Below are 13,333 nucleotides of genomic sequence, written 5' to 3'. Positions count from 1 at the left end.
TTCCACCTGACTTGCAACCACCTTGCAAGCCCATCACCTCGTTGCCCATGCGACGACCGACTCACCGCACGATCTCGCCGCACTACTGCTCCTCGTGCGGCTGCATGACTTGGAACCGATGTCGATTCGATCGCTGACGCAAGTAGTCGTGTAGCAGGTCTCCACAGTTCAAATCCGCTTCGTCGACCCACGATGGTTCGTCGTATCCCTTCCCGTGCTCCCGCAGCTCCCGTCCATACCGTGTACGCCGGCCAGATCGCATGTCGGCAATACGCTCCACTTCATACTCGTCGTCTTCAAGATTCGCCTCCCAACTATCTTCCGGTAGCAGTGCCTCGTCAAAGTCGAGTCGATCTTGGTTTTGGATCGTCAGGGTGAGGTGTGGTCGGTCTGGGAAGGTGCGAACGGGCTTCAGCTTGGACACGTGCACAATTGGGAACAGTCGATACTCGGTCCCTGCGATCTCGAGGCGAGCAGCGTGCGTGTCGACGACCTCAACTACACGGAAGGGGCCTTGCCACATGTGCGCAAGTTTACGCGCGTAGCCTTCCTTGACTCGGTCGAGATACAGCCACACCTGCATTCCAGCCTCGATCTCGTGTGAGCGCACCGATTCGTTGTGCTGGTCAACTCGATCTCGGATTGCCTCACGTAGGCGTTTATTGACTTGCTGCCGGGCCTGCTGATATTACTTCTGGACATGATAGCGCCACCTGCGAGGCTGTCGATCCCGCCGGCGCGTCGATCCTAGCGGTACCATTGCCTCCAGAGTAGATCGAGGGTCCCACCCATGTATCAGGTAAAAGGGTGTGTCTTCACGAATCCGATCTTGGGCCGTGTTGAGCGCAAAAGTAAGGCGCTCCGCGTACTCGTCCCAATCTCGCTGATTGATGTCTTCGACATACATCTTCAGGGCGCGAGTGAGCGTCTGCACCGTCCTCTCAGCAGTACCGTTGGCCTGAGGCCGGTACGCCATAGTTGCACGTTGCCTCTGACCGACGATCTTGTTGAATGATCTGAAGAAATCCGACATAAATGCTGGCTCGCGGTCATGTCGTATCACTTCGCTAGCGCCCAATCGGCGAAACACGCACTCCTCGTAGTTCTCAGTGATCGTTTGGGCTGTCCTAGACGAGCTGGCCTTTGCAATCACGAATCCCGTGAAAAGATCGATCCAGATCAACAACTCGGTGTTCCCTTTGTACGACTTGGGTAATGACGGGATGTGGTCCATGGCAATGATCTGGAACGGGTAGGTAGCCTGAAGATTACCGGGAGATTCTCCTTGTGTAGTCGGCCCCCCTTTCCCGGTCTCGCAGTCCACGCACAGCCCCACGTATCGTGGTACACTTTGGTAGAGGCCTCTCCAGTGAAAATGGGCACGAATCCGCTGGTAGGTTCTTCCAATGCGTTGGTGGCCACCCTCGAGACTGGCATGATAATGGTGTAGGAAGTCCTGCTGCAAGGTCTCCGGGATCACCAGCCGCATCACAAGATCACGACCTGCATCAGAGCGCTTCGATGGCGGGCAGTAGAACAGCAATCCAGCTTCGTCGACCTCGTAGTCATCGGCAACCTTGGCACACGCTTTAGCCTCCGCCGAGGTAAGGTCCTGCACGTCCCCAAGTAGATACTTCTTGAGATCGGCAATCCACTTCTCTTCATCCTGGGCCTGGCAGATGCGCTCCGTCCGCATTCGTTGTACCATCAACTCATCCAACACTTGTGGGGCTGCTCGTCTCCTCGATCTCGTAACCGCCGCGATCTTGATCACCGCCGCGTCAGATCGAGGAACCAATAATTCGTCGAGCCGGTTGAGCGTCCCCAGATCTTCGCGTTCTCCGTCTGTTGTAACGGCTGATCCACCTTTCCGTTGTAGTGCTGCGCTTGCAACTCGATCTGCACTCTGGTTCCAGTCACGCTTCATGTGAAGAAATTCGTGGTTGGGCCAAGATCGCAATCGTTCCATGGCCTTCTGACGTAGTAGTACCAAACTCGGAGCCTTGCACTCGATCTCTCCACGCATCTGACGGATCACCAAGTTGGAGTCGCCACAGATAATTAGGCGCCGCCCCCTGTCCAGGTTGGCTAGAAGATCAAAACAGAGGAGCAATCCATGGTACTCCGCCGCATTCACCGTTAGATCGATCTTGTACTCAGATGCGGCGGAGATTACCTTCCAGTCGGGCAAGCCCCACACAATCGCGCTGTAAGCGCCCCCACTTCGCTTTACACGAGCCGATCCATAAAAGCTAACCACCAACAGTTCTTCATCAATCACCACTGTAGGAGGCGGTATCGTGACAGCTTGTCGCGGTCGTTTCCGAGGAGAGATCGACGTTAGGATTGAATCGACATCTTCTCGGGGCGTGATACTTGCGGCTATTACTCCCAAGATCTCATCTTCTCCTTTCGTGCATTTCACGATTTCCAATGTCCACGACGACAGTAGCGCCGCCCACCGGCCAAGGCGTCCCTGCAAACCGGAAGAATGCACCAGCCACGCCAATGTTAAGTATCGGGTCAGGACCTTGATCGATCTGGTAACCAGTTGCGTGTAGCAGACATCCAACATCCGGAGCAGTGCCAACACCTCCTTATCCACCATTCCATAGTTGATCTCGTTCGGCTTGAGCGTGCAGCTGGTAAAGGTGACTGGCCGGTACACCCCATCGTGCTCCTGCATCAACGTCGCAGAGGTCGCCCACTTGCTGGCGTACACTACGACCACTGGTTCCCGATCGGGGTCAAAGTGCTGCAGGATCGGCGCCTGCACGATCTTGTCCTTCAACACCGTAAATGCCGTGATGGCTCGACCCCACTTGTCACTGTCAGCTTGGCGTTCACCAGCTTCGACTTCATCTGCGCCGACCTCGATCTTGGCTTTCCGAGTGATCTCGTAGAAGTCGGCCTCACGAAGTTCGTACAGCACTGAAGCGTAGATCGCGAAGTCCTCACTGAACCTGCTGTAGTAGTTGAGACTGCCTAAGAATGACTGCATCGATCTCAGGGTGGTCGGAAACGGCAGATTGGCCAATGCTGATAGATCCTTCGGGTGAGCTTCCAGTCCTTCCGCAGATACTCGATGTCCCAAGTAGTCGACCTTCTTCAATCCCCAAAAGCTCTTGGCCACGCTGATCGACAAGTTCCATTCCTCGCAGACATCTAGCAGCTTCTCCACCTTCTCACACAGCGTATCCCACGAACCGGCCGTGACCAAGATGTCATCGATATAAGATCGACGGCCCAGGACAGATGTCTTCTGCTCTACGTTTGGTTCTCCGTCCTTGAACAGATTGATCTGTCCCTGTCGATCTTGGTTGTCCGTGATCTTGAGGAAGCCGTAGAGTGCGTTGTCGATCAGCCGCTGATAGATCTGTGGCGCGTTCTTCAGTCCAAATGGCATTCGGTTCCACTTGTAGAGTCCCCATGGAGTGATGAACGTGGAGATCGCACGAGCTCGATCTGTCATCGTTACCACCCAGAAACCGCTAGCCATGTCCAGCGAGCAATACCAGAGCACCTTGTCGAGATCCTCGAGGAGATCGTTGATCAGCGGCATCGGGTAGACCATTAAACGTGTCAGACTGTTGACCAGACGGTAGTCAATACAGAGTCTGATGTCGACCCCGTTCTTCTTGATGATCACCACGATCGGTGATGCCCAAGGGGACGTTGAGATCTTGATCATCTTGGCCGACAGGAGTCCCTTGATTATCTGCTCCAGCTTCTCGCGGTACTGCGGCGCCACTTTACGGCAACGCTGAGCGACTGGCTTCGCGTTTCCGACGTCAATGCCGCAGATCGCACCTTTTGCGGCCGGTGGTAAGGCATTGCCCTTTCCAATAATCAAGTGCTTCCGGCGCCAGATGATCTTCCGCAGCCGGTCGATTTACTCCGGCGTGTTTTCGCCAGTATCACCAACTTGGATATCCGTGATCACGACTTCGTCAGTCGCGGTGAACTCCGGGAGCACTGCCATTTGACCTTCGACATCTTCCGCGTAGAGATCACCGCCTTCCGTGATGCAGACTTCAGGATCTTCCGGGTCAACTGCATTTGGACGTGGATCAGCTTCAAGATCACTTCCCGACGCGTGTTTACGCGTCTCGTGACTGACGCTGGGGCTCGCTGGATTTTCGTCCGTTTCGACCCGTCGATCTTGATGAGACACCTGATTTCCACCCGTCGCAACCACTCGATCTTGATTAGATGCACCATGTCGCACCGGCTGGGGCCGATCGCAGCCTTGATCTTCCAAACAATCCGTGTCGCAGGCTGTATTTCCAGCGTCGTAATCACCCGATGGTCTCTCCGCCCCCTGCGAAGTGGCGAAATCATGGCGCGTTTCTCCCGTGCCGAATTCGTCGCTGTTCTTGGGCTGCTCGTCCCTGCCGGGCGTCGAGTAAGACGCGGTGAGGTTGCCGTACGACTCTTCCGGGTTGGAATCGTCGGGGCGCTTGGACGCCACACACTCGGTGTGCACAGTAGCCACCTCTGCTCCCTTCGCTGGCCGGGTCAAGATCGCCGTCGGCGTTATGTACTGCGGCCGCTCCACAGCAGACCCCTGCACGTCGGCGGGCTCAGGCACGTCCTTGGTAGCGTCGGTGGTTGCTTGGTACGCCAAGTTCTGCCACTCCGCGTACCTGCGAGATCCAACGGAGACATACCCAGGTAAGCGCGGCACTCGATCTCCGGCCAGCCACATCGCGAGTCGCGTACCCTCATGCAGCACTAACTCGCAATCGCTCACGTTTGTCAGTTGCAGGTTGCGGATCTTGCCCGGTCCACCAGTCACGGTAGGCACCCACCGATCGCCGCGCGTAACCTAGAGTTTCTGATGCTCTGTTGATCTTGTGCGCAGCTTCACCTCAACGGATCTCGCTATGTCGATCTCGCGGTAACCGGTCAAGGTCACCTGCTCCACCTTGTCTCCGTAGAGCGGACGTCTCCCAGCGAGCTGGATCCGCACTTCGTCTGGCAGGCAGATTGTCCCGTCGGCAAGATCGAGGCGGATACCCGCCGGTACCATGAAGTCCATGCCGATGATTAAGTCCTGACCGCCGGTCGGCGGACCCACCCAAACATCGAAAAAATACACAAGTGATCCAGCGAGCGTGATCTTGACCCGTGCACGTCCTTCCGCCATGTATGGAGATTTTCCGACGCCTTCGCACTCCAATGTCTGACTTTCGTAAATGTAGCACCCCACCTTACGAGCAAAGGCGGTGTTTAGGATAGACACTTCGGCACCACTGTCAAACAACAGAGTAGCTTTTTCGTCGTTGATCTTGCCCACAGCTTTCGCTTGCTTGAACTTCTTGTCAGGCACATAGTATTTCCAGTAACCACGCGACTCCCCCAACGCGATATCCAAAGCCATCTTCACGCTCGATCTTGAGTAGTCATCAACTTGGTGAAGACTTGACATGGCAGCCGTAGGTTTCTTTTGAAGATCACATGTATTGTCGATGAGTTTGCTTACAGTCGACTGCGACTGCTTCTCGACATACGCAAAGATGCAGAACTGAGAACGCTCGTCTCGTACCGGATTCCAACCCGGCGAGCGTCCTAGTTTAACATCTTCTCCGCGGACTCGGGCAACATGCCCCCGTGCTTGGTGGGATTGTACCACTGGCGGATCAAATTGTAAAATTCCTCCATCGGACAGCTTCCTTCGTCGTTGATTTCGCCGCAGGCCTTGCAGACAAAGAGACAGCGATCTTACGAGTGAACATGCTTGCCACATTTTTCACACGTCAGCTGCTCCCAGCATCCCAGATCGTCGTGTTTGGTAGACACGCAATGAGTGCACCGCTTGAGGGGCGGCCCCATGTCGATCGATTTAGAGAGGTGTCCCGGTCGACGATCTTGACGGCCTCGATCTTGATCCGGTGGACGCCGATCTCGACCGGCCGAGCGATGTTCAGTCGTTCCATGATCGTTACTGACTGAAGTCGCGTACACTCGGCGCAGATCTCCCTCTTCATCCGAGTCGCTGGATCCTGCATCCAAGTCACTGCTGTCGCTCTGCACCTGAATCGCTCGTACCACGCGAGCACCGGCGGCGGCTTGCGGCTTCGGGCGGGGCTTAATCGAGCCGTACACCGTCTTGCTCTGTCGCGCTTTGGCACGCTGGCGAGATCGCAAAACTTCTTCCAGAGTGTCCGCGTCGGGAATCCGAAGCAGGGCAAGGTCGTCCGCTAGATCGCGGTCATCCAAAGTCTCGATAAAGTATTCCACATGTTCCCGGCGCACGTCCGGCGGTCCGTCCTTGACTTGTAGACGTGTCCACAGGCCTGCGACGTTGAGCCTGTGGAGGTACTCCAGAGGCGACTCGTCAGATCGTTTCCGAGCATGGTAGTACTGGCGGGCAACCGAGACACCACGCCCACAATACTGGACCTGGAAACTCTGGAGCAGGTCTTTCCACGTGGTGCGAGTTGTTCGGCTCAGCTGCCTATACCAGTTTCGCGCTGGACCAGTGAGCAAATCACTGAACGCCAGACACTTCTCATCATCAGGCGCTTGATTGGGGACGAAAGCCGATCTTACCTTGCTGACCCAAAATCGAGCTCGATCTTCGTCGCCGTCCTTTCCGGAAAAATCCTTCAGTTCCGACATTGCACACACAAGAATGCGTGGTGCGGTCCCAGTTCCTCCAGGCGAAGCAGTAGCCGTTGTTGCCACCGCCGCGCGGATAGGCCAACTGAGATCGAGGTCGTCAGGATCAAACTCCCCTGACGCAGAGTGTCGATTTGGTGATCCAACCGACTCCATCTCCACATCTTGATCTTCGGTCGGTCGCGACTTCAGCGCGACACCAAGTAGCTAGCTGCTGCTCCTTCAGAAAACGTTCCATGGCCGCTTGGAAGAACGACTCGAGTCTTTCCGGGGAGTGTCGCACTCAAGTTGCTACGCCCTTCGGCTCTCTCGTTGGCACAACCACCTCACGCTCAGCACGTTCAGCTCGACTTCTTAACATAGCGGCACCGGAAGGGCCTAGCGTCATGCGCGGTGGCGGGTCATCGACACTGTCAGATTCCACGTCTTCCGTTGCAGTCACGTACGGAGATGACGTCGGAGTTTGGCCACCCGGGTTGGGCGCATGCGTCGATCTGGCGGGTGTCGATCTCGATAGCGTCTGGGGCGATCTTGATGTTTCTTTCAAGGATAGACTCGACTTACCGACCAACGGCTTCAGTAGCAGGAACAGCCTCTGGGCCGTGTTCTGGATCGTGCTGTGCTTCAGATCGAACAGGCAATCCGCATCCAGCACTCCTGCGATGATACCAACTTCCTTGAAGAGCCGTAGCAGCGTCTGAACGGCATCCAACTTGTCCGATCCAGGGGGCGGCTGTGACACCGGTCCCGCAAGATCGCCGAGGAGCTTTGGCCGGAGGAGCTTCATCACATCGTCCTGAAGCAGGAAAGCGTACAGCTCCTTCTTGTAGTACGTTACAGCGAGTTGATCCTCAGCCACGGTCAGTGTGAGATCGGCTCGATCCTCAGCATCGGAGTCTGGAGCCTTCATCTTCTTCCGCGACGACTTCGATATTGCTGGCTTCTTCTTGGCCGATCTAGCGCTGGGTGGTTGGGTTCCGGCTTGCGCCGGTGGACTTTCGTCCGGCAGGCCACGATTCGCCTCGTGCCCTGCGGGGGTCCCCGAGGAGACCTGGGGAGGAGGTTGAGGCTTTTCTTCCAGGTCCGTTGCCGGGCCTTCCTCTGTTCCGTCGGTAGAGCTTCTCCCTAGACTCTGCCGATCCGCGGATCGATCATGTTTCAGCGGCGTCGACGCCGATCCGATCTCTGTAGACGCTTCATTCCCTTGTCCAAACTCGGCTTGCGCATACTCTTGGAGGGACTCACGGTGAAATCCCGAGTCACTCAAAGATCCGGGAACGCGCACCACTGTGGCGAAGTGGATCCGCGAAATTTGCAGATCGCGGGGGTCCTCTTGCACACGGCGCTCGAACTGCCGACTAACGGAGGGGGTACTCCGATCTTCCGTGAAGTTGCTGATCCTCACCTTGTGTACCCGTCGCTGGGCTGGATCGCTCTTCGGGTGATCTCGAGAAGACGCGCTTGGGGTTGAGTCTTGGACTGTCTGGTGGACAGCGGGAACGTGTGGCAATGCTTCACGCTGTGTCGGAGTAGTTGTGGCGGTTTCGATCTGGGGTTGTCTAGATCGACACTCGCCGGCCAGGTGTGATCTTGGCCTGGGGTTGCCTTGTGGTCGGCGTGTGACCTTCCTTTCCTTTCCTTGCTTGCCGCTTCCTCTAGCGGTGGGTCGAAGTGAGGGTTGACGGACGCTGGGCCAAGCTATCCTGGCGTCCGAGGTTCCTTGATCTTGGGGTGTAAGTCGACTTGCGTAGCGTCGGGTGGGCCAAAGTATATCCCGTGCCCGGTATTGCGAAGGCGAAGACCACTTGTGAAGAAGGAGGTAAAATCAACTCTGTTTAAAATGTTAGCTTGTCCTAAGTCCTTGTCCTATCGTTCTCCTGCACTCCTGCGCTCGTACGGTCTGTGCGCGTGCTCTCTAGCTCCCTTGAACGTTGGTGGTGTCGCTGGCTCTCTGCCCGGTGTCTGCGCAATCCGTGCGGTCGAGATCATCACTCTTTCTCCAAGATCGCGTCATCCCCGCCAAGATCGATATCGTCGACTTGGATCGATTACGCCGGGGTTTGGCTCTCAAGCACCTCCAGATATGTTGTTCACCTTGATATTGCCCCCTTGACCTTCTTGCTGGTTACTATCGCGCCAGACTACGCGTCGCCACGCTTTGCCGATCTTGGTCCACACTGTCGATCATGGCCATCGTGTTGATCTTGGGTATCCGCGCGAAAATATCTCCATCCACTACGCCACATTGACTTGATCTCAGTATATTTGGGTCTCCCTGACCAGCCATTGGTATATCCAGAGCCCGGCTGCCGCCGGCTCTCCCGTCGCCGTCGGATCCTCCGAGTCGTCGGCGGATGTGTCCACACGTTCTCCTCGTCCATGTGCATCTATTGGCGGCGCTCCCGAAGACTCATCAACATTGAAGGCCGCATTCTAGACGAGCACTGGACGTGACGTGAGCCACGCCGATTGAATCGCTCTGCAATCTGTACATACTACACCTGGTTGAAACCGCCGGACAAGCTGCTTGACCACCACACTCGACCAGGGCTCGGAAAAAATAATTATAATATAAAAATTATAGTAGTATATTGACGGAATAAATTATTACTTGATTTTCCGGGTTTCCGTAAAATATGATATTGTACTAATAATAAGTATATTGAGTTTTGACCAGATTTCAGTCGTTAAGACACTAAAGTTCCCAGTTAAAACTCATTTATATGCCCCAAATGTTAGTTTTACGGTTCAGTATTGTCCCAATAATACACAATAATATTTATAATTATTACTACGGGAGCCTCAAGAAATGGAATCACGGATTATTTTTCCTTAGATTCCCAATTCAATTTTATATTTTATTTTTCGAGCACTGCACTCGACCTCATTTCCAATTTGACAGCACGCCTACCAACGCAGCCAACAAGCAACACAACCAACCACTCATCTTCACCCCCAAGACCATGGTTCGCATCTCCGCCGCACTCCTCGCTGCCACAGCCGCCGTCGCAGCCTTAACGTTCCCCGACTTGGCCTCCGCCCACGGTGGATAACCCGCCCATGCCCGCACACCCCAACGTCTCGAGCAGCGCCGGCTCTTCATGGCTGAGGGCAAGCGCTCGCTCAAGGACTGCGCCAACTCGGACGCCTCGCGACGACTGCAGGAACACGCCGTGGCCCGCCGCGCAGCCAAGGCCGACAGCATCCGTGCTGAGGGCCGTCAGCGCCGTCGCCTCGATCTCGACACTGTGCTGGTCACCAGCCACAAGTCCAACCTCACGGGCCTCACCGCCGACACGAACGCCAGCGAGCTCTTCGGCGACGACGTCAAGTGCATCCTCGAGCCAGAGGTCACCCAGGGCCCGTACTACGTCAACGGCGAGCTCGTGCGCTCCGACATCCGCGAGGACCAGGAAGGCGTCGATCTGTACGCCGAGATCCAGATCATCGACGTCAACACGTGCGAGCCCGTGGAGGGTCTGTACCTCGACTTCTGGCACTGCAACGCCACGGGCGTGTACTCGGGCATCGTGGCCGGCGGCAACGGCGACAGCTCCGACACCACCAACCTCGACAAGACGTTCCTGCGCGGACTCACGCCCACCGACGAGGACGGCGTCGCGTCCTACACGACCATCTTCCCGGGCCACTACACGTCGCGCGCCACGCACATGCACATCATCGGTACGTACAACGGCACGCTGCTCGAGAACAACACGTACTCGGGCGGCTACGCGTCGCACGTGGGCCAGCTCTTCTTCGACCAGGATCTCATCACCGAGGTGGAGCTCACGGCGCCCTACAGCACCAACACGCAGGAGCTCACCACGAACGCCGATGACTCCATCCTGTCGGAGGAGGCGTCCGAGGACTTCGACCCCGTGTTCGAGTACGTGTTGCTGGGCGACTCGGTGTCGGACGGCGTGCTGGCCTGGATCTCCGTCGGTGTGGACATGACGCGCGCGCAGACCATCACGGCGGCGGGCACACTGACGGCAGACGGAGGCGTCATGGCCGACTCCACGAGCACGACGGCCGGCGGTGCGGGTGGTATGGGCGGCGGCTCGGGCATGGGCGGCTTCGGTGGATCTGTTGGAGGACCCGAGGGAAGCCTTGCGATTGCCTCGTCGGGATCCAGTGACACCACTAGCCAGACGACGACTGCTGGCGCCGCGGAGACCACGACGACCTCGGGAAGTGTCGGAGCGGAGGCTGCTGACCCGTCCTGCAACGTGCGCCTCCGCCGTTAAACGTTTGATAGGTTCTGAGGGTAAAGGAGAGATTTTGTTTATGTCGCTACATGAACCAACCTGTTCATACACGTAGTTTCGTTGGTTTCCTTAGCTTTATGCGCCTAGCTCGTCCCGTTGACATTCGATCGTTGGTTTGGTTGACCATCGATTGTAAGTGCTTGTTATGGATTGGTCAAGCGAGCTGCAAAACAAGCAACATTACATCTTCAACTTAACCAATACAAAGGTTAGTAGTAATACATAATGCTATGTTTCGTATGCATCATACTGAAGTTGCTCTTATGTACGCGCATCTGCTCTGATATTGCGGTATTTTTTCCACCAAGTCATCAACCACCAGCTCTGCTCTCCAGTACTCGGCGTATGGTCCACTTACTGCTACGAAGCTTGTTGGAGACCTGAAGCTGGCAGCTTAGAACTTTCATTACGTACTGTCCCCGGTACATACTGTCCCCAGATCAGGCATCCGAGGTATCGCCAGGCTGTTTTGTGCAGTGAAAGGGTTAATTCAAACGTACATATTATAAAGGGAGAAGAGAAGCCAAACATCTGCGATTTGTATGTATTTCCAACACATGCGATTTGTATGCACGAAGTTGAAGCTGCACATAGATTGCATCTACAGTTGTAGAGCACTGATTGCATATTTTATTTTATGGTACATGTATCTAAGGAGACCACTAGAGGATTGGGCTGGTACAGTAGTGCGCCTGAATATTCAATTACGTTAAAGCAAGCCAAATTTGTTCGGTTAAATGAACAGAAACCTGATTAAGACATTTGATATGCATCTGCTGCTCCCAGTGGCAGCGTCCGCTATCTCCTTTTCTTTGATGGGGGATCACGCGGCAATCCCGGCCCAGAGAGTAGCGAGACAGTGGTAGTCAAAGTTGGTTCAGGTGTGGTGGGTCACGCGATCTGCTGGTTCGACAGTATGTCCTACGCGGCGCAACGCACCACGAACAGCGTGGCCGAATATATGTGGCTTCTCATCGGACTGAAGGCGTGTGAACGACGGAAGTGGACCCCTCTGCATGTCGTCGGTGGTAGCAATATTATCATTCACCAACAAGCAACGCGAACACCACCGCGTGCCAAGTATCTGCGACCTCTGTTCTGGCAGTGCCTCAGACGTGCAGACCAACACGGAGTGATGACTTGGCATCATAATTTGCGTGTCCACAACAAGATCGCGGATGTGCTGGCTAATCTCGCTATGGACACCAGACGTGGTGTACAACACGAACTCATCGACGGGGCAAGCTCCTCCCCGAGATGGGCTAAGATTTTCACCCATGCTGACAGTGACATCGGACATTGGCTGCAGCAAAACAATCAAGAGAACCTTTCGGGGCTCGAGGCCTAGACGCCATATTCGCTCGAGGTTGTTCTGGCATCACAGTGCCAGCGCTTAAGGACGGACGGTGAGAGACGTCGGTCGACAAGGTCGTCAGAAGTCGTTTGTTCAAAGTAGTTTAAGTGACACTAATCTACCTAAATTCGAAACGAAATGATACGTATCTGCTGCGGCAGCCGTCAGTGCTATTCCGGACGTAGTTTGGCGCGTCCTGGAATTCGGTCTCGCAGTACGCGATGGCGTGCCGTCGTCCCAGAGCGCTTGCCGGCGTCGATCATGACGTAGCAGGCAGAGGCTCGTAACCGAAGCACTACCATGATAAAATGATTAGCAATGGAGAGGGGGGGCATTGTAGTAACAACCAGAATGAGGGTGCAATGACCTCCTCTAGCTTTTTATCGAAGAAACGACGTCTGCTCATCGAGGAAACTCTGTAAAGTACGCAAATCGAGGACCAATGATGCCTTGGCGATTTGTCGAGTGATATTGTCACTTTAATCCTGGTAGTGCTTCGGTTACGAAGTATGGACAGCCCAACCAGGATTAATTCGATGCACCTGATATGTGGCGCACATGAAGTAAATGTATACTGAAATCAAGTAAAGTCATTTAATAATCTCAGAAATCGCATGGTTTCTTGAAATTCACGTAAAAGCAGAGGCTTTTTCGGTGGAGTGGCAAACTAGTTCAGTAGGATATTCGTTTCCAGAGCTTAAGAGTAAACGTTAAGTACGAAAGTGCCGGCTCTGAAATATTTAAATGAAGGAGGAGAGGGTATTTGTCGATAGTGGGCAACCCGGTTTTCTGGTTGCTATGCAAGTAGTTTGTGCAGCAATATTTGATCTATCTACAAAAACGTGAAGGATGTTTGTCGCGCTGCGACCAAGATAGAATAATGCTAAAGTCTAATACACATCCAGCAGTATGCGGCTAAGATAGCATGCGCAAAGGCGAGATGATGATGAAGCGAGGCACGGTAGGTTGCGCGGCGACATACCGGTGGTCGCAGGAGGGGAGGGGGGGCGTTGTCTGAGTGTCGGTCCGTTCAGTGGTTCTGCGGCGATGTGAGTCCAGCTAGTTCGGCACCACAGCAGCGGGG

General features: G+C 55.0%; 2 protein-coding genes across 2 annotated transcripts; one reads left to right on the top strand and one right to left on the bottom strand.

The window, feature by feature from the left end:
* Positions 1 to 7,354: 7,354 nt before the first annotated feature.
* On the bottom strand, positions 7,355 to 7,912 carry PHYSODRAFT_432418 (hypothetical protein; the record flags this gene model as incomplete). The annotated part of the gene is made up of 1 exon (XM_009537935.1): positions 7,355 to 7,912. A coding segment is annotated over one exon (558 nt), but the record flags the coding sequence as incomplete, so codon positions are not given.
* A 1,813-nt stretch (positions 7,913 to 9,725) lies between these two features.
* PHYSODRAFT_246485 (hypothetical protein) lies at positions 9,726 to 10,843 on the top strand (the record flags this gene model as incomplete). Its single annotated transcript, XM_009537934.1, has 2 exons — positions 9,726 to 10,702; positions 10,777 to 10,843. The coding sequence occupies 2 exons, from the start codon at positions 9,726 to 9,728 to the stop codon at positions 10,841 to 10,843; spliced, it is 1,044 nt and encodes a 347-aa protein (XP_009536229.1).
* Positions 10,844 to 13,333: the final 2,490 nt, after the last annotated feature.

This window comes from Phytophthora sojae (assembly GCF_000149755.1).
Source record: "Phytophthora sojae unplaced genomic scaffold PHYSOscaffold_11, whole genome shotgun sequence".
Lineage (NCBI taxonomy): Eukaryota > Oomycota > Peronosporomycetes > Peronosporales > Peronosporaceae > Phytophthora > Phytophthora sojae.
The sequence above is the reverse complement of the archived record's forward strand: the minus strand, read 5'-3'. Positions and strand labels throughout refer to the sequence as shown.